We start from the raw sequence: 23037 nt of genomic DNA on the forward strand, positions 1-23037 counted from the left end.
TCAAGTATCTTTGGTAAGACTCTTGCTATCAACAGTATGATTAATTATTCATTCATGGTAATAAATCTTGCTTAATTAAGAGTAAGTAGAGGCCGGAATCTCTAAGAAAAACAGCAGCTCATAAAACTATATGGAACGATTCATTTTTCAACAATCTTTAGGTCCTTTGACCTAAAGATTATATGCTTTGTAATATCTTGCAGAGAGAGATAACAAAAGACAAACAAATATTACGAAGATTTAATGCTGATGGCTTTCAGATCTCTTTCTTAATAGGTCTCTTGTATCTAACTACCACCTAACATCTCTACTTAGCTGTCTTGAGCTACTTCAAGCTCAGGATACCTAAAATTTAGCTCCTGCTCTCTACAAACCTGCTCTTCTTCTCCACAATTCTATCTTTGACTGTATCACTACAGCCCAGGCCGGAAACATGGATATCATCCTTAACTCATTCCCTACTCTCTTACCCCCAATTCTATTACAATTAATCACCAACGCTGGTCTATTTTGCTGTCTAAATCTCTCTCAAATCCAATTACAATCTTTTCTCCCCACCACCAACACTCTGAAGTCAGGCCGGCATCCTCCCCCTGCTAAGTGGTCATCCAGAATCCAGTCTACCTTCTCCTCTGATCTTTTCTCCACATTTTAATTAGGGACCTTTTCTAAAACACAGATCTAATTACTTCACTTCCTCACACTTAAACTCCTTCAATGGTGTCTCATTACTCTGTTAATCCAAACTCCTTAAAGTGGTTTATAAAAACCTCAATAAAATAGCTCAAGCTTTACTCTGTCTTATCTCTTGACACTCCCCGTGAATCCCCATGCAAGACATACTACATTTCTTTCAGCTCCATCAATCTTCCGTTTCTCTTACCTGTCATCCTTTCCAAATACTATTTCTCCTGCTAACAGTCCTTCTCCAAATTCTTTATCTAGATAAATCACCAACAATTCCTCCAAGTTTTAGTTTAAATGTCACTTCTTCCGAGAGGCCTTGCCATATTTCCATTCACTCATTCAATAAATCTGTATTAAATGCCTACTTATGAGTAAAGTGCTGTCCTAAGTGCTTAAAACAGAGATGGTCCTTACTATCGAGGAATATTTTAACTGTAATAACATTTTACTGCAATTACATACTTAGTCATCTTTGTTCCTCAGACTAGCAACTAGTATCAAGTATGAACTAAAACCAATTTAGCTACAATAACCAATTGATAAAACACTGAATCAATCAATAAATCATTAAACAAATACTTGCTGAGCACCAATAATGTGACAGGTAGGCCCACAGCCCTCAGCCTAGCTAGAAGACCCTAAAAAGGTTTCAAATATCTGCTTTAATGGTCATCTCAAAAGAACAGTAGACCAGAGGTCAGAAGACTTAGGTTCTAATTCTGTCTTTGTACTTATTTACCTGACCTCAAGCTAGTCTTTTATTACTTACAAACCTCATATCCTTAAGTATAATATTAAAATATTTAAATTAATGATCAGTATGGAGCCTTTCACAGTATAACTTATTTCTTGGTGGGTTCAAAATCAGACTTGTTAAAAAAGTGAAAAATCAAACAAGGAAACAGTTCAAACAATGAATTCCTAAGGTGTAGTAAACTGTAAACTTCAGTATGCTTAAGAAAATGACAGTAACTTTGACAACATGGATATCCAGTTAAATGTAACTGTTTTACAAAATAATTCCTGGAAAGCAAAATAAAAGCTTTAGTTAACACCTCCTCTGTCCACATTTTCCCAAGGTCATCCTACAATCAAAATTCTATTACGTCTTTCTGGGACCTACTCAAATGTCACCTTCCTTCTGTGAAGCTTTCCTGATCTCTTCCTCCAAAATTCCCTCCTTACTCCTACTATACTCCCCTATATATACCTGAGAGTATTCTGTTCGTGACTTATAACACAATTAGTTATACAGCACTGAGAATTCTAACTGCCAGTGCATACTTAACATACAGCATAGTGCCCAGAATTAGGTTTCAATAAAGCCTTACTGAATGCCTTATTTTATTTAGCATCTTTATTTACAGTTTAGACCTACCATAGAAGGTTAAACTAGCAACAGCAAAATTCTTTGGTCTGACAGGGCTGTTTTACGGTTTCCCATTCACATATTAGAATGACATTTGCCACTCAGCCTTTAATTGTTAAGTTAAAAGCCACTTCAGATTTGGGTAGAAACTTTTATAATAAATATAGGCCTAGATGAAACTTTCTTTGGAAAAATAAGATTGACAGCTCAGCTTCATAAGAGATCAAGGCAGCCTACTTAAACCTTTAAACACATGAAAGAACAGGGAAAAACCAAGGATGAGTTTTAAGAGATGTAGACCAAGAAAGAGACAAACGTATCCAAGAGTAAAGGCATGACACTGGAAAATACCATACCAATAAAAATAAGCTCAAAAGAAGACAATATCTTAATCCTAAAAAATAACTCAGATAAAACCATCATAATAATGTTAAGGATTTTCTCACTCTTTTTTCCTGGTCTTAAATTTAGCAGTTTCTAGAATTAAAGAATTTGAAAAAAAGAGTTCACTGACTTTAAAGCTGAATCTGAGATTAATAATTATAGCTTATCGTACATGCTAAAGGCAGGAAAAAAAAATGACCATAAAGAAGAAAAGTTTTTTAATGCTTGAGTTGCAAGGGACAATAGATTTTGAGTAGTATGCTGCTAAGCTACACTTAATTAACTGAATACTTGGTAATGGCTTTTATTTTCTTTTTACTTACAGACCATGCTAACATTAGTTGGTAGCAAATTATAAGGAAATTCATCATAAGGAAATATTTATCCTAAATAAACAGCATGAAGGGAACCAAGAAGGTAATCTGGTTATTTGATATTAAATAACTGAATGCAGTACATAAAACACAAAGGTATGTTAATTGATAGATTTAACAACAAAGGAGAAAAATCTTTGCAAATTACATATTCTCCAATGGAATTAAGTCATGATGAAGGTAATATTTCAAACCTTTGAGGAATCTTACAATTAAATAAATGCCACTTTTCACTGATTAGACTGGTAAAGATTAAAAATAAGTTAACATTTAGCAGAGAGTGGGGAAACAGATATTCTCGAAAACTGCTAATAGGAATGTTAAGAGGTCTGGCCTGGTGGCATAGTAGTTAGGTTGGTGCACTCTGCTTTGGTGGTGGGGGTTTGCAGGTTTGGATCCTGGGCACAGACCTATACACTGCTTGTTAAGCCATGCTTTGGAGGCATCCCACATTACAAAACAGAGGAAGACTGATACAGATGTTAGCTCAGGGACAATCTTCCTCACGCAAAAAGAGGAAGACTGGCAATAGGATGTTAGCTCAGGGTCAATCTTCCTCACCAAAAAAAAAAAGGTAAGTAGTACAATCTCATTGCAATTTTGCAATATATATCAGAAATTAAAGTGCACATATATAATGACCCAGCAATCCATTGCTACAAATTACCCTATAGACACTCTCACACAATCCCAATGATATAGTCAAGAATATTTATTGCAGCACTGATTATACAAGCAAAAAACCTGAGATTTACCCAAGTATCTATCAATAAAGAAACAATTATAGTAAATGTAATGCATATATGAAAAAAATGTCCAAGTTATATTGGTAAGTTGAAAGACACAGATACAGAATACATACCAGCTATTTTTGATAATTTATGGGGAGTACAGTGCTGGACGAGAAAGGAGAGGTTTACTTATTTTAAACATTTCTATACTATTTGCTCATACATATAAGCATATGTGACTTTTATAGAAAGATTTTTTTTGACAATACTAAATGTTTCTTGGCCATATATTTGAAAAAGATGGAATGTACACTGTGCAATCTCATCTGGAATGAAGAACAAGTAAGTTTTCTTTTTCACATTACAACAAAGGACAGCACATCTACAGTGCTGCCAAAGAAATTGAAGCATAACGAGGTTAATTTGGAAATTAAGCTAATGTAAGACAAAGATTCATAAAGAACTTCAAATCCTTGGATTCAAGGATTCCGAAAAATACAAAATCTTAGCAGCAGCCAAATACATAAAATATTGAAGCACAAAATGAAGAGGAAGAGTCTGAAACTGAGTCATACCTATCAGCCTCTGAGAAGAGAACCTAATCTTAAATCTTTTAAAGACACATAAGCAATCTCAAAGTTAAACTTCTCTGAATACTCAAATTTCATCAGCAAGAAAACTAAACACACTTCACATCCAGGAAGAAATAAGGAAATAACCAAAGTTATACATTCGATGAGAATCCATGGCTAAGAAAATCACTGTAGGGAGACAGAAGGAATAGCACGAGACAGGGTCAATGTCCAACTCTGTGTTCAACCTTGATGGCAGAAACTGCAGAGAGTAAAAGCAACAAATTGATCCCAGTGAGGAAGAATTTCTCCTTGCTTTAGACTTGCTGGAAGGCAATCAAGCTTCAGGCATTAAAATCCCCCAGGTGACTACAATAGCCAATTCAACTGGCCGAATTTCAAACATGGAAAAAGAAAACTAGTGTAAATGCTTCAGAATTTTTTAAAAGTTTCATTTCTTAAGAAAGTATAATTTTTACATATATTACAGATCTATAATGATAAAATTTTTAAAAGCACTTTTCAGCAAACAGCAAACTTCCTAAGCTATAGGAATCAAAAATGTTATCACAACTCCAGACTATGATTCAATCTCTTCCTCTACTCCAATAGTTTTTTTACTCTCAGGAAAATGAGGAAAAGTTTTCCTCACTTCTGATAAATGGGACCAGCCCTCCTAATCTTCTATTTGTATTATTAGTCTAACACATCTTTTAAAATCTTTAATGAAATAATTAGTATAAAGACAATACTGTTAGTCCCAAACATTCCAATTTCCATAACATGGATTAACGCCTTCATCTGGAAAAAGTAACCAAAATCAACAATGACACAGTCTTCCTTAAAGTCTGAACTAAGAACATTACTAGCCATTTTATTCCAACTGGACTGAAAGAAGACTTGGGGGATATTTTATTTCTCTTTTCAAAAGCCCTATAATGCTGTCTCTGTATTGCCCTCATTGGCTCCTTCCTACAGCTCAACAGCAACTGAAGTGCCAATGCCCCATCCCATTCCAGCCAGCATTCTCAATCCCTATTTGTCTGAGAGAGCACTCTGTTCATTGTTTGAGGTTTAACAAACATTCACTAAGTACATACAGTACTGTGGCATTGTACTACCAAGATAAATAAGACATGGATGGTGTCCACCTTCAAAGAGCTCACAGTCTAGTAAAGAAAACAGACTACTGCTGGCCAGGTGTGGATCAAAGGAGAAAACGATGCTTGAAATGGACTATTTCAGGAGATAAGCTGACAACCAGGAGGAAGGACACTGGCAGTTGGGGAGGCAAGCGGTTGGGGAAGAGCGCCAACATAAACAGAGGACTAAAACTAGGAATATAAGACATCATACTTAGTTCAGGTAATTCCAGGCATTCTGGAATAGCTGCAGGGAGATTATGGTATGTCACGTTACAGAGCTTACATTTTATTGTGCAGGTGATGGGGGACAATGAGGGGGACAACCAGAGGAAGGAAAGCAGAGCAGAATGTTGGCAAGTGAGGTCAGAGACTTGGAGAAGCCAATAAAATCATAGAGATAATGCATTAAAAATGTGCAGTGTGTTCATACAATGGAATATTACTCAGCAGTAAAAAATAATGAACTGCTGAGACTCAAAACAACACAGAGGAAATGCAAAAATATATGTTGGATGAAAAAAGCCAGATACAAAAGAGTTCGTATTTTATAATTCTATATATCATAAAGTTCAAGAATAGGCAAAACTAAGCTATGCTGATAGAATTCAGAAAGATGCTTACCTCAGGATGAAAGGTTATTGGATTGGAAAAAGAAGAGCACAAGAAACTTTCTGAGATGATAAAAATGTTCTACGTAGATCTAGATGGTGTTTTACACATGTGAACATATAAGTAAAGACCCATTCAGCTCTATAATTTAAATTTTACACATTTTACCATACATAAATTATAACAGTAAAACATGTAAATTACATCTTAATAAAAAATGCATATATAATTATGGTGGAATAAAGTCAGAATAAGTTAAACCAGTGTCATCCCATGAGCAGTATCTAAGAAATCAGAATAAAGGTTCTACTAGATACTGTATATTCAACTAGCAAACAAAATCCCTGTTAAGACCTTAAGTACTAAAGTTAAGTTCTTTTCCCCTTTAGGAAGATACACAGGCAAGTACTGCTTATCATAAATGCTGTGAAAATAAAGTACTCCACCTAAAAAAAAAGAAACAGCTCAGCTTTTACCAAAAATTTAAAAATTCCCTATACAGCATACCTACCTTATAGGAGGTACTATGAAGATTAATAAGGCATGAGAAGCACTTGATACAGAGCACAATAAGTATTCTTCAAACTACCACTACTATTCTTATTAAATAATAGCAATAAAAGGAATACTTTGCTTCAAATTATGCTTAAACCACTTACTGAGAATACATTACTTAACTGCACGTTACTCAACTATAGCACTTCTCAACCCAGGCTTTTTTTTTTTTTAACTTTAAGATCATCAAGTTTCTGACAGCTGAAACATCTCACTAGACAAGAGAAAGACCAAGTTAATTGCAATTTTATCAAAGTATTTTTTATCATCTCTTTATATCCTGAAGCTGTGTTAACTTACCAAATAGTAAATGTATCTTTCTAACATTTCAACAGTTTTTATTCTTAAAAAGCATTCTTTCACATACCAAACCAAAAGTACAAAATCAAAATTCAACTTTTGGAAAGTCAATAGTCTTAAAAGATCAAAGCGAACCAGAATGCTAAATCAGGAAAGTCATTCAGTAGAGATACCCACAAGAAAAATATTAAAACAGTCATTTACAATTCTGAACATTATATTAACATGAATAAGCCACACAACTTGGCAAATTTACATTGTTAACCAACTTGTGGAAGTGGTTTGTTAATGGAAATAAGAAAGTAAAATTCACTAAAACAAAGACTATTCAAGTACTATAAACCACTAAGAAGAGAGCATTGAAGCAATGTAGCAAATGACTTCTTTAACTGGTTTCAGAGTGGCTACCAAACATCAAGTTGATTTTCCAACAGGTTTAAGACTCACTAGAAAGTGTATACTTAAGCTAAACTCAACATGAAAGAAGGAAAACTAAGAATTTAGCTCCACAACTTGATAGCTGTATTTTTTTTTTCTGCTGAGGAAGATTTGCCCTAAGCTAACATCTGTTGCCAAGCTTCCTCTTCTTTTGCTTGAGGAAAATGAGCCCTGAGCTAACATCTGTGCCAAGTCTTCCTCTATTTTGTACGTGGGTCGCCACTACAACATGGCTGATGAGTGAGGTAGGTCCATGCCCAGGATCCAAACCCACAAACCCGGGTCGCCAAAGCAGGGCATGCCGAATTTAACCACTATGCCACAGGGCTGGCCACTGATAGCCGTATTTTTATTCTCATCAAATCAATTAGACCAGTGCATAAAAAGTCAACTCCTCATATTTCAAAATTTTATTTAAAAACTCATTTATTCTGGACTTGAAGGCACATTTTTTAAAACAATTTTTATTATTATTCCTACTTATATGTAACATTTAACAAGGCAGCCTTCTACTTACCTAGATTTTGTCTTATTAACATCTCGCTGCAAGAACAATCTCATTCGAAATTAAATCAAACCTGAAAGAATACATGTAAAGACCACCATTTAGTTTTTTGCTTCAAGTAAGAATAAGCACATCTATGATACACTATTCTTTTAAACTAAAATCTGTAAGTCAAATTATTTTCTTGATATAACATCTATCCAAAAAGTGTTTAACTAAAACATGATCAATTTAACCTTAAGGAAACTTTCTAAGTACCACTTTTTTTGAGGAACAATAATCTATTCAAATGAGAAAATTAAACTTTCTAGTTCTCTTTAAAAAATTTTTTTAAAAATCTAAAAAAATGTACAATATCATAAATTTAAAAAAATTTGCAATTTTGTTTCACTAATTTTGATAGTACGGCAATAGCAATAATTAAAATCAGTACTTGTTACTAAAACACACTATCTAGATCAATGTTTATACAGCACTATTAGGTACATACCAAAAAACATGCCAAAAAGCTGAAGAAAAAAACTGAGTATGAGATGGCATAAAAGCATATACTAACAGCAGCCATAATAATGGCTAATACTAATTATTTACTAAATGACAGGGACCATTATTCTAGAGAATAGCATACAGTGATACTCTCCAGCTTCCTCAACTTAATCTTCAATCTAGTTTAACAAGGCCTCCACCCCAAAACTCCACTGAAAATTTACTTGTCAAAAATCTACCTACCTCTAATTTGATCACATTCCACAAACTCTGAAAACTCACTATGTCCTACCCTGAACTCTGCACATCTTCTCCTACTTGAAACTTAGCTTGTTACTCTAGTGAATTCTTATTCTCAAAAAATGGTACCACCATACCTACTGCCATTCTCACCTAGATTACTGTAAGTATTTCCAGGCTCACTAGCATCTCAAATTCATCTTTCCTAGAACTATATATAATTATTTTGCAATGGCCATCCTGAAGATGTCACATCTATGGTTCAAGTCCTTCAACAGTACTCATCAATGTTCTCAACCTTAATCTATCTATTCCCAATCTTTACTCTCCCATTCATTCCAAGTTCCTAATATACTAAACCATTTTAACTCCCAGAACAGATCCCATGGTCTCTCAGCTTTCATGCTTTTTCACATGGTAAACTATATCTACCTTCTACCTCTCTTGAAATTTGCTAACACCTTTTATTAGTTTTTCAATATTTAGCTCAGTCACCCTAGCAGATCCTTCTTTAATTTCTCCAGCTATGTAAACTTGACTTTCTCAACTGCCATAGCAACTAGTAATAGCTCTATATCAACCCTATTTGTTTTACCTGTGTATTTTCTGAACTACAGTGTGGATACACTGAGGAAAAGAATTCATTTATGTTATTCATCACTTTCACTGAATGGCATAACAATGCAGGAAGAATGAAAGATTAGAAATTTTGTGTTGTATCCCAAAATGTACATAGGGATACAGGAAAAAAAAACAAGTAAAATTCAGTTTAATGAGTTTAATTCACACCTTCAAGGGCTAAAGAAAAAAACTCATATCACTTCTGATTCTGGTAGTTACTTAATGAAATAACTACATCTAAGTAAAAATACAACTAACAATAATCAGCCCAGCACAACCTTTTATTGATTAAATTAAGTAATTTCACTGATTATCAGTACAGTATCAAGATTGTGGTACTAAATGTTTACATCCCTACAGAAAACAAAGTTTGTAGACTATAAATCCCAGACTAATTTAAGTATTAGCCTTAAGTAGATAAGAGTTGGAGAGGGAGGGAAAAATGGTTTTAATGATGTCCATAACCTAGAAAAGTGGTTCTCAAAACTTTACTATGCATCAGAATTACCTGGAGGGCTTGTTGTACACAGACTGCTGGGCCCCACACTCAGAGTTCCTGATTCAGTAGGTCTAAGATTGGAGCCTAATAATTTGCATTTCTACTAAGTTCCTAAGGTGATGCTAATGCTGTTACTTCCAGTACCACAGACTGAGAACCACAGACCTAAAGTTTTCTACATAATGCCTAGAAGAGATGAGAATATTCTCTCTGCAATCTACTGCCACCAACCTTTACCTAGATTCTGGAACTTATTACAAATGAAACTAAACCAAAGTGAGAGCAGTAAAAGTCTACTACAAGTTGCTAAGTGTGATGGGCTGAAAAATGGCCATGCAAAACATATTAACATCCTAATCCCTGGAACCTGTAAATGTTATATGGCACAAAAAATAAAGTTCTTTGCAGAGGAGTGACATCAGCATCATGGCAGAGTGAGCTCTTCCCATAACTCTCCCCTCTAAGATAAAATGAAAAGGTCATTTATATTCCAACAGAGAACATCCACACAACACAAAAGAAGTCTGAGAGACCCAGACAGCCATACATCAGAAGGTGGAAATGCTGGAGCCTCCTCTCCCACGTCGAGAAAGTGGAACAAGGTAAGAGAAAGCTTCTGTTCCTCCCTGAAGGGCAGCATCCCAGAGACTGCACACAACTTCCAAGAAGAAAGGGGGAAGGGAGCAGCAGCTGTCCAGGGAACACCACAGATCTCTCAGGTCCCTCACAGCCCAGGGGAAAGTCCCACACAGAGCAGACTTGCTCACAGGAGGTGTCTTCATCAAGCCAACACCCCAAGAGGGCAGAGCGAGAAACCCCTGAGATCATGCAGGGGAAAGCGCCCCTCCCTGCCAACCAGCACCCCAGACCAGCACCTGGGAGCTGCCCTCAGAACACAGTGGGCTCAGAATATGAAGCTCTTGACCCCTGCCCAGTGGTGAGAGATGGAAGCAGTGATCAAATACTACCACAATGCGGAAGCACAAATCCATGCCATCTAGCAGTATGAAAAAATATATCAAATCTCCAGACAAGAAGAAAAATGATAAGTACCCAGGAATCATCCCTGAAGACCCAGAAATCTACAACCTAAATGACAGAATTCAAAACAACTATCACTAAAAAATTCAACAAGTTAAAAGAGAATACAGATAGACAATTCAACAAATTCAGGAGCTGCTACACAAAATAGATTGAAACTATGAAGAGACTGAAACTATAAAGAACCAATCAGAAATACTGGAGATGAAAAACACAAAGGTTACATAAAGAAGAATATGGATTCCCTGATATCATGGAGTAACAAATCAGCACCACTGAAGACAGAAATATAGAAATGCTTCAGATGCAGGAGGAGAGAGAACTAAGACTAAAAAGAAACGAAGAAATAGGAAATGCATCATAAGGATTATAGGTATTCCAGAGGTAGAAGAGAATGAGAATGGAACAGAAAGCTTGTTCAAAAAAATAATACTGGAGAACTTCTCAAACCTGGGGAAGAAGATGAAAATCCAGGTGAAAGAAGCCAACAGATGTCCTAACTATATCAATGTAAAAAAGACTTACTGCAAGGCATATAATACCAAAGCTGGCAAAAGTCAATGACAAAAAAAAAATACTAAGGGCAGCAAGGCAGAAGAAAATAATTTACAAAGTAACTCCTATCAGACTTTCAGTGGATTTCTCAGGAGAAACCTTACAGACTAGGAGAGAGCAGAATGATATGCTCAAACCTTTGAAAGATAAAATCCTTCAGCCAAGAATACTGTATCCAAATTAGTACTCTGAAATAGACAGGACAAGAAACAAAGGAAATGCAAAAGAACCAGAAAACAAGTGATAAAATGGCAGCATCAAGCCCTCATATATCAATAACCACTCTAAATAGAAATGGATTGAATTCGCAAGTAAAAAGACAGAGTGGTGAGATGGATTAAAGTTCAAGACCCAATAATATGCTGCCTCCAGGAAACACATCTTAGCTCCAACCACAAACCCAGGCTCAGAGTGAAGGGATGGAAGATGACAGTCCAAGCTAATGGCAAACAAAAGAAAGCAGGTGTTGCAATACTTTCATCAGACAAAGTAGACTTCAAGATAAGACAGGTAAAGAAAGACAAAGAGGGGTAGTATATAATGATCAAAGGGACACTCCACCAAGAAGACATATAACACTTATATATATCTATGCACCTAACACAGGGGCACCAAAGTACATAAAGCAACTATTAACAAACCTAAAAGGAGACATTAACAGCACAATAACAATAGAGGACTTCAACACTCCACTCACATCAATGGACAGATCATCCAGACAGAAAGTTAACAAGGAAACAGTGGAATTAAATGAAAAACTAGACCAGATGGACTTGATAGACATATATAGAACACTTCATCCAAAAACAGCAGAATATACATTCTTCTCAAGTGCTCAGAGAACATTCTCAAGGATAGACCATATGCTGGTAAACAAGGCAAGCCTCAAAAAATTTAAGTGGAGCGAAATAACAAGCATCTTTTCTGATCATAATGCTATGAAACAAGAAACTAACGTAATAAGAATTAACAATTAATTGCTTAACAATTAATAAGAAATTAAATTAATTACCAAGAAAAAAGGTGAGAAAGGGACAAAGATGTAGAGAGTAAACAACATGCTACTGAACAACCAAAGGATCGTTGAAGAAATTAAAGGAGAAATCAAAAAATACCTGGAGACCAGCAAAAATGAAATATACGATACAAACTCATATGGGATGCAGCAAAAGCTTTACTAAAGGAAATTCATCACAATACAGGCTCACCTTAAGAAACAAGAAAAATCCCAAATAAGCAATCTCAAACTACACCTAACAGAATTAGAAAAAGAAGAACAAAGGCCAAAGTCAGCAGAAGGAAGGAAATAATAAAAATCAGATCAGAAATAAATGAAATTGAAACAAAGACAGCAGAAAGAGTCAATGAAACAAAGAGCTGATTCTTTGAGAAGATAAAAACTGACAAACCCTTAGCCAGACTTACAAAGAAAAAAAGAGAGAAAGATCAAACAAATAAAATTAGAAATGAAAGAGGATAAATTAGATCAGATACCACAGAAATACAAAAGATTCTAATAGAATACCACGAAAAGCTATATGGCAAAAAATTGGACAATCTAGAAGAAATGGATAAATTGTTAACTCTTACAACCTCCCAAATCTGAATCAAGAAAAAATAGAGAATCTGAATAGATCAATCACAAGCAAACAGATTGAAACAGTAATCAAAAACATCCCAAAAAATAAAAGTCCAGGACCAGAAAGCTTCCCTGGAGAATTCTACCAAACAGTCAAAGAGGATTTAACACCTAGCCTTCTCAAACTTTTCCAAAAAATAAGGGAAGATGGAATACTTCCCAGCACATTCTATGAGGCCAAAATCACCCTGATACCAAAGCCTGATAAGAACAACACAAAAAAGGAAAACTACAGGCCAATTATTGCTGATGAATACAGATGCAAAAATTCTCAACAAAATATTGGCAACCCGAATACAGTACTATATCAAAAAGATCATACACCATGATCAAGTGGGATTTACACCAGGGACACAAGGATGGTTAACATCCACAAATTAATCAATGTAATGCACTACATTAACAAAATTATGGATAAAAACCACATGATCATGTCAACAGATGCAGAGGAAGCATCTGATAAGATCCAACAGCCATTTATGATAAAAACTCTTAACAAAATGGGAATAGAAGGAAAGTACCTTAAGATAATAAAGGCCATATATGACAAATCCACAGCCAACATCACATACAATGAGGAAAAACTGAACATCATCCCTCTCAGAACAGGAACAAGACAAGAGTACCCACCCTCACCACTCTTATTCAACATTGTACTGGAGGTTTTGTACAGAGTAATTAGGCAAGAAAAAGGAATAAAAGAAATCCAAAAGGAAATGAAGAAGAGAAACTCCCACTGTTTAGATGACATGATTTTATATATAGAAAACCCTAAAGAATCCACAGGAAAACTATTAGAAATAATCAAAACAGTAAAGTTGCAGGGTACAAAATCAACTTACAACAATCAGTTGCACTTCTATACTCTAATAACAAACTAACAGAAAGAGAACTCAAGAATACAATCCCAGTTACAACTGCAGCAAAAAGAATAAAATATCTAGGAATAAATTTAACCAAGGAGGTAAAAGACCTAATACAATGAAAACTATAAGCCATTACTGAAAGAAACTGATAACGGCATAAAGAAATGGAAAGATATTCTATGCACATGGATCGGAAGAATAAACATAGTTAAAATGTCCATAATACCCAAAGCAATCTACAGATTCAATGTAATCCCAATCAGAATCCCAATGACATTCTTCACAGAAATAGAACAAAGAATTTTAAAATTCTTTTAAATTCTTTTAAATTCTCGGGGGCAACCAAAGTCCCCGAATAGATAAAACAATCCTGAGAAAAAAGAACAAAGCTGGAAGTATCACAATCCCTGACTTCAAAATATACTACAAAGCTATAGTAATGAAAACAGCATGGTACTGGTACAAAAACAGGCACACAGAACAATGGAACAGAACTGAAAGCCCAGAAATAAAACCGCAAATATATGGACAGCTAATCTTTGACAAAGGTGCTAAGAACACACAATGGAGAAAAGACAGTCTCTTCGATAAATGGTATTGGGAAAACTGGATGGCCACATGCAAAAGAATGAAAGTAGAGCATTATCTTACACCATACATAAAAATAAGATCAAAATTGGGGCTGGCCCCGTGGCCGAGTGGTTAAGTTCACGCACTCCGCTGCAGGCGGCCCAGTGTTTCGTTGGTTCGAATCCTGGGCATGGACATGGCACTGCTCATCAGACCACACTGAGGCAGCGTCCCACATGCCACAACTAGAAGGACCCACAACAAAGAATATACAACTATGTACCGGGGGGCTTTGGGGAGAAAAAGGGAAAAAATAAAATCTTTAAAAAAAAAAAAAAGAAGCCTTAAAAAAAAAAATAAGATCAAAATGGATCAAAGACTTGAAGGTAAAACTTGAAACCATAAAACTTCTGGAAGAAAATATAGGTAGTACACTCTTTGACATGGGTCTTAAAAGGATCTTTTCGAATACCATGTCTTCTTGGATAAGGCAACAAAAGAAAAAATAAGCAAGTGGGACTTTATCAGACTAAAGAGTTTCTGTAAGGCAAAGGAAACCAGGATCAAAACAAAAAGACAACCCACTAACTGGGAGAAAATATTTGCAAATCATATATAATCAACAAAGGGTTAACCTCCATAATATATAAAGAACTCACACAACTGAACAACAAAAAAAACAACCCAATCAAAAATGGGCAGAGGATATGAACAGACATTTCTCCAAAGAAGATATACAGATGGCCAATAAGCACATGAAAAGATGTTCAACATCACTAGTCACCAGGGAAATACAAATCAAAACTACACTAAGGTATCACCTTACACCCATTAAAATGGCTTTAATCACTAAGACAAAAAATAAATGTTGGAGAGGTTGTGGAGAAAAGGGAATCCTCATACACTGCTGGTGGGAATGCAAACTGGTGCAACCACTATGGAAAACAGGATGAAGATTTCTCAAAAAACTAAAAATAGACATACCATATGACCCAGCTATCCTACAACTGGCTATCTATCCAAAGAACATGAAATCAACAATTCAAAGTGACTTATGCACCCCTATGTTCATTGCAGCATTATTCACAATAGCCTAGACATGGAAGTAACCCAAGGACCCATCAACCAATGACTGGATAAAGAGGATGTGGTATATATACACAGTGGAATACTACTCAGCCATAAAAAAGACAAAATCATCCCATTCACAACAACATGGATGGACCTTGAGGGTATTACGTTAAGCAGAATAAACCAGACAGAGAAAGATAAACACCATATGAATTCACTCATATTTGAAAGATAAACACACGGATAAAGAGAACAGTTCAGCAGTTACCAGGGGAAAGGGGATTGAGGGGTGGGCACAAAGAGTGAAGAGGAGCACTTATATGGTTTCCGACAAACAATAATGTACAACCAAAATTTCACAATGTTGTAAACTATTATGAACTCAACAAAAAAAAATTTCTTTTTTTTTTTTATAAAAAGGGTCTTTGCAGATGTAATTAAAGATCTTGAGGTGGAGAGATTATCATAGATTATCTGGGTGGGCCCTAAATACAATCACACGTATCCTTAAAGAGAGAGACAGGGAGAAATTTAACTACACACAGAGAAAGCAAAGACAGAGCAGGGAGAGATTTGAAAACACTGGTCTTGAAGATTGCAGCCAGAGCCAGGGATGCCAGCAGTCACAATTGGGAAGAGGCAAGGGACCGATTCTCCCCTACAGCCTCTGGAGAGAGAACTACTCTGCTGACACCTTGATTTCTGTCCAGTCATAACGATTTCAGACTTCTGGCTTCCAGAAACTGAGAGAGTTTCTGTTGTTTTAAGGCACCTAGTTTGTGATAATTTGTTAGAGAAGCCACAGGAAACTAATATACTAAGGATGGCAGGCTCTCTAGTAGATAAATTAGAAGCACTATATAAAAGGTGTTACAGACCAAACAGTTTCCCCATAAAAATCATATGTTGAAGCCTTAACTCCCAATGTGACTGTATTTGAAGACAGGGCCTTTAAGGAGGTAACTGAGGTCATAAGGGTGTGGCGCTAATTCAACATGAACTAGTGTCCTTAGAAGAAGAGAGATACCAGGGACGCATGCATAGAGGAAAGGCCATGTGAGGACACAGAGAGAAGACAGTCATCTGCAAGGAGAGGGGCCTGAGGAGAAACCAAACCTAACACCCTAATCTTGGGCTTCTAGCCTCCAGAACTGCGAGAAAAGAAATTCCTGTTGTTTAAGCCACCCAGTCTGTGGTATTTTGTTACAGCAACCCTGGAAGACTAATACGAAAGTATATACATGTTTGCACAACCATGTGAATGCACTTATTGCCACTGAACTGTATACCTAAAAATGCTTAAAATGTTAAATTTTATTATATTTTACCACAACAAAAAAACAAAAGGGGCCAGCCCAGTTACGCAGCGGTTAAGTTCACACATTCCGCTTTGGCAGCCCGGCGTTCACCAGTTCGGATCCCGGGTGCAGATCTATGCACCACTTGTCAAGCCATGCTACGGCAGGCATCCCACATATAAAGTAGAGGAAGATGGGCACAGATGTTAGTTCAGAGCCAGTCTTTCACAGCAAAAAGAGGAGGATTGGCAGCAGATGTTAGCTCAGGGCTAATCTTCCTCAAAAAAACAAAACAAAAAAACCCCAAAAGACAAAAGCATACACAAACACCACACACACACACAATAATTTTGACTTCAGCTCTTTATTATTTATCTTGCTGTGTTCATGGTTATATTCCAAAATCTAGGGGAAAATACCTTTTAATTGCATTTGTTCCCCAACAAGCAAAACCAGCCCATTTTAAACACTATAAATATACTGTTTTAAAGGAGATTTGTAATAAAGTTTGCTAGAAAGTACTTTTTAAATCTGTACCTAAAAAGTATAATATAACTGGGATACTGTTTAGGTGAGTGCTGACACACAACAAAAAAAGAAAACTACAGACCAATATCCCTGATGAATGTTGAGCAAAAACTGTCAACAAAATACTAACAAATGAAATTCAACAGCAAACTAAAAGAATTATATACAATGACCAAGTTGGATTTATTCCTGGAATGCAAGGATCATTCAACAAATGAAAATCAATTAATGTAATACACCACATTAACAGAATGAAGGACAGAAACCATGTGATCATCTCAACCAATGCTGAAAAAGCATCTGACAAAACTCAAGACCATTTCATGATAGAAATACTCAACAAACTAGGAACAGAGGGAAACTGCCTCAACATAATAAAAACCCTATGTGAAAAACCCACAGCCAACATCATACTCAACAGTAAAAGACTTAAAAGCTTTCCCTCTAAGATCAAGAAGAAGGTGATGCCACTCTTGCTACTTCTATTCAGCATAGTACTGAATGGACTAGCCAGGGCAAATAGACAGGAAAAAGAAATAAAAGGCATCCAAACTGGAAAGGAAAAAGTAAAATTTACCTGTTAGTAGATAACATGATTTTTTAGGTAGAAAACCCTAAAGATTATTCAAAAAGAAAGAGAAACCTGTTAAAACTAATAAGTGATTTCAGCAAAATTGCAGCATATAAAATCAGTTGTGTTTCTATATACGAATAATGATCAATCTGAGAAACAAAATTTTGAAAACAATCCCATTAACAATAGCATCAAAAGGAATAAAGTACTTTGGAATAAACATAACCAAGGAGGTAAAAGACTTGTACATGGAAAACTATAACACATTACTAAAAGAAATCAAAAAGAAGATACAAATAAATGGAAGAATACCCTGTGTTTGTGAAATGGAAGACTTAATATCGTTAAAATGTCCATACTACCCAAAGCGATCTACAGATTCAATGCAATCCCTATCAAAATCTTCTGCACATCAAAGGAAATAATCAACAGGATGAAAAGGCAATCTACAAAAAGGGAGAAAAATTTTTGCAAATCATATATCTGATAAGGGGTTAATACCCAAAACACAGAAGGAATATCTACAACTCAACAACAACAGAAAAAATAAAAACAAACAACCTGATTAAATGGGCAAAGGATTTGACTAGACAAATATCCAAAAAAGATATACAAACCTCCAACAAGTATATGAAAAGATGCTCAACATCACTAATCATGAGAGAAATGCAAGTCAAAACCACAAGATATCATTTCACACCCAACAGGATGGCCACTATCAAAAGAACAAAAAATAACAAGTGTTGACAGGGATCCAGAGAACTGGAATTCTTGTGCATTGCTGGTGGGAATGTAAAATGGTGCAGCCATCGTGGAAAATAGTACAGCAGTTCCTCAAAAAATTAAAAATAGAATTACAATATGACCAGCAATCCCAGTTCTGGCTATATATACAACAGAATTCAAAGTAGAGTCTCAAAGAAATGTTTACATACCCATGCTCACTGCAGCATAATTCACAATAGCTAAGAGGTGGAAGCAACCTAAATGTCCACTGACAGGTGAATGGATAAAAGAAATGTGGCATATACATAAAATGGAATAGCATGCAGCCTTTAAAAAGAAGGAAATCCAGTCACATACTACATTATAAATGAAACAAGGACACTTTGCTAAGTGAAATAAGCCAATCAAAAGGACAAATACTGTATGATTCCACTCATGTGAAGTATCTACAGCAGTTAAAACCACAAAAAAACAAAGTAGAAAGGCTGCCAAGGGCTGGGAGTGGGGCTGGGGCAACAAATTAAGTGTTTAACGGGTACAGAGTTTCAGTTTTGCAAGACATACTGTTCTAGAGATCCTTAACGCTACTGAAGTAGTTAAAAATGGTTACTATGGTAAATTTAACGTCATGTATTTTTTTTACCACAATTAAAAAAATAAATATCAAGAAAAAAATACATATAAAGGCCAAGATGGACTAACAGAGACTGAGTGTGCCTGCCACCTGAAAAGCCTAAACACACACACACACACACAAATATATACATATGAAATGGCAGTTTTCAGACATTACACAGGCAACCACCGATGGCGAACCCTAAAAGAAGGGAAACAAATGAGGTGAGCTCTCCAGCAATCCTAACTCACTGCCTGAGAAAGCACAGACCCCCACCTGGAGAAGGGGTACCCAAGCAGAGCCTGGTGGTTTCCCCAAGTTAAGGAGACGGAGCTGGAAGTCTAAAGAAGCCAAGATGGCTAGAGATTTCAGGGCAGAGTGCTGGAAAGAAGGCAACTGCACAGATCAAGAACACCCTTAAGCATTCAACTGCATAATGTGTGGAATCCTGTGTGGAAACTACCCAAGGCCAAGGAAAGAGCCACCCAAAAGGATGAGAGGGATTATTGGCCCAGTCTCACACAAAGCCAAAAATAATGCCTGTTCCCTTCAGACAGAGCAGAAAATCTCTTAATTCAGGCAGCACTGGCTTACAGTAACCCTAGACAAAATGCTGTTTGAAAGACAAACCCAGAAAGGGAATCTGACTCAGGAGAGAAGAATTACAAAGTGGAACAAGGAAACTTTGGAGGGTGATAAATATATTCATTATCTCGTTTGTGGTGATGGCTTTCTGAGTGCATACATATCTCAAAACTTATAAAGTACATTTCAAATATGTGTACTTCACTACATGGCAATTATATCTAAATGTCTGTTTTTAAAACCTCAATGACAACAAAACAATCCTATTACAAAACGGGCAGAAGATTTGAAGCAGCACTTCACCAAAGATACATGAATGACATGTAAGTACATGAAAATATGTTCAATTATCATTTGTCATCGGGAAAGTGCAAATTAAAGTCATAATGAGTTATCACTACACAACTGTAAGAATGGCTAAAATTACTAAGACCAATCTACCAAGTGTTGGCAAACATGTGAAGGAACTGAAACTCTCATACATTCATACAGAAAAGTAAAATGCTTGGTGCAACCACTTTGTAAAAACAGTTTCACCAATCAGCAAGTCAAAGAGACTTATACACCCCTATGTTCATTGCAGATTACTCACAATAGCCAAGACATGGAAGCAACCTAAGTGCCTATCAACTGATGACTAGATAAAGAGGATATACGCACACACACACACACACACACACACACACACACACACACAATGGAATACTACTCAGCCATAAAAAATGATAAAATCATCCCATTCACAACAACACAGATGGACCTTGAGGGTATTATGTTAAGCGAAATAAGCCAGAGGGAGAAAGAAAACTCTGTATGATTCCACTCAGATGTGGAAGATAAACACATGGACAAAGAGAACAGACTAGCGGTTACCAGGGGGAAGGAGGGTGGGAAGTGGGCACAAAGGGTAAAGGGGCGCTCCTATAAGATGACTGACAAATAATAATGTATAACTGTAATTTCACAATGTTCCAAACTGTCATAACCTCAATTAAAAATTTTTTTTAAAAGTTTCACCATTTGTTAAAATATCAAACATACACCCACTACGTGATCTAGTCATTTCACTCCTAGGTATTTACCCAAATAAATGAAAGCACATATTCACACAAAGACTTACATACAGATGTTCATCCTTATTTCTAACAGCCAAAAGCTGAGGGAAAAAATGTCCAGCAACATGTGAATCCTTACAATGTATCTTTACAATAGAGTAAGTAGGACTGAACTAATGATACATGCAACGTTGTGAATGAATCTAAAAATAATTATGCTGACTGAAAAAAGGTAGACAAAAAGATTACATACTGTATAAGCAGAGGAGCAATAAACACGATTGCAAAGGGGAACAAGGAAACTTTTCAGGATGAAAGATACGTTTATTATCTTGATTGTGATGATAATTCCATGGATGTATACAGATGTCAAATCTGTTCAAACTGTACACTTCAAACATGTGATTTATTATATGTCAATTATACTTCAATAAAGTTTAAAAAACCACATATGCAAATAATAAAAAATTTGGGAAAAAGATAAAGTCAAATCTCAAATTAGAAAGTCAGAATGATAATAATGAACACAAAAAGAACATTGTCATTTATAACCAAAAGAGTAAAGGTACAAATGAATCTTTCAACATCTACAACTGGTGCTACAATTACCCTACAATCAGTAACTCAATGCATGAACAAGGCTTCCGAAAATCCCATCAGACACAGCTTATGAAACAATTATAACTAGAGTCAGTGTATCTAGATTGATACAATTGATTGATTGTATCAGTCAATACAGATCAATGTACTTAACTTACACTTGCCCCAACTTCTATACTCAAACACAATTCCTACTGAAATATAATGGGGCTCAACCTAGAACTAAATAAACATTAAAAATTAATTTCACATCATGAATCAGTGTGTCTGCAAAAATAACCCCAATTCTGCACCACCTCATCATTCATTCATTTGGCAATGAGGCTTTGCAGTTTTTCCTATCAAGAGGTAGAGAGTCTTTTACCCCAGACTTTAACTCTATGCTTGACCTTCTAAGGAAGACCAGTGAATACAGCAGATGTCACGATTTGCCAGTTCTGAGCTAGGTCTCAAGAGATCTTGCATGCTTCTGTTTTCTCTTGGAATCCTGCCACCATCACGAGAAAAAATCCACTCTAATCTGCCGGAAGATGAGAAGACAGCCCAGATGTCCCACCCCAGGCCATCCTAGAGAATCCAGCCAAGAGGAGCAGAGCCACTTTCCTGAGCTGCTGCTGAATGCAGACTCATAAATGAGTCCAGTCAAGACCAGAAATTCTGCCTAGCTGACTCACAGACTTGCTCTAATAATAAATGTTTGTTTTAAACCACCAAGTTTTAGAGCAATTTGTTACACAGCAATAGCTAAGTGATACAGCAACTCTATCCTAAAGATGGCATAGTAAATTATTCTCATTTCTAGAAGAGTTATTTTAGATTAACAATTGATCTAGGTCTCAACTTTTGAAGGCAAGGGGAAAAACAGACATCAAAGTCTCTTTTATTCTTTTATTAGACGTAGCTCTACAAAACACTTTGTCACAGTATGTCAACCTCAGAGATACATAAACTGAGCAAAATCATTTTTACAAGTGACGTTACCAGTCAACTATAATTTCATGAAATTTTGCTGCTAGACGGCTTTACCGGATTCAACCATACAATGACATTTTTCAGGATACTCCAAAAATCTATGAAAACTGTTGTAGAGCAACTTGCTATCTTGCCTAACATCTCTGTTCCTGTTTATGTTAATGGCACCCTGACAGTCCTTTATGGAAACATCCTTATTCAACTATCAAAGTGGTGCCAATCCTAGGTCCCTGGACTGAGGGATACAAAAGTGACACCCAGGCTGATCAGAGTACCTTGTCCTCCTAGCCACAGTAATTTGTTCCTGGATGGGGAAGTAGCCCAAAGTGGGGAAATCTGGAATCCTTCTCAGGATGTTTGCAGGTACTGGGAAAGGTACACTCTTCAGTGGAAATAACAGCTACAAGAATGTAGGTCAGAGCAGCCAGTGGCCATCTTTGCCACCTCATGGAAATAACAAATTTAGGAATAAGGCCACCACAGAAAAAATCCAAGCCAACAAATAGAGACATTAACTTAATAATATCATACGCACCCATCAACCCAAACAAGCCTGAAATAATTGCAGTGATAGCAAAATAGGTAACACCAATCTTCCTACTGAGACCTATTAAAGAAACTGAACAAAATATTAAAAACTACCAATTTGAAGGTATCAAAAAGCTAATACCTTCAAAAAGTGATGAGGCCAAGATCCAAGACAAGACAGAAACATACAGATAAGATAAAAATCTGAGGATGCTTTTGCCTTGGGGTTATTTGCCAATCCAAATGAGACAGCTGAGAAACTGGTCATTATTTCTGACACTGCTGTAGAGCCAGGGGG

General features: G+C 36.1%; 1 protein-coding gene across 7 annotated transcripts in view; it reads right to left on the bottom strand.

The window, feature by feature from the left end:
• ZNF644 (zinc finger protein 644) overlaps positions 1–23037 on the bottom strand; it is a 118161-nt gene that overhangs the window by 71528 nt on the left and 23596 nt on the right. For 5 of the 7 annotated variants that reach the window (XM_046645562.1, XM_046645565.1, XM_046645564.1 and 2 more), the window contains one exon: positions 7682–7742. The exons of the other annotated variants lie outside the window; for them this stretch is intronic. In XM_046645562.1, coding sequence (XP_046501518.1) covers positions 7682–7725 — 44 coding nt within the window. In that variant the 5' untranslated portion in view covers positions 7726–7742. The remainder of the gene's footprint in view (positions 1–7681; positions 7743–23037) is intronic. 7 annotated transcript variants of the gene reach the window in all.

This window comes from Equus quagga, chromosome 18, assembly GCF_021613505.1.
Source record: "Equus quagga isolate Etosha38 chromosome 18, UCLA_HA_Equagga_1.0, whole genome shotgun sequence".
Lineage (NCBI taxonomy): Eukaryota > Metazoa > Chordata > Mammalia > Perissodactyla > Equidae > Equus > Equus quagga.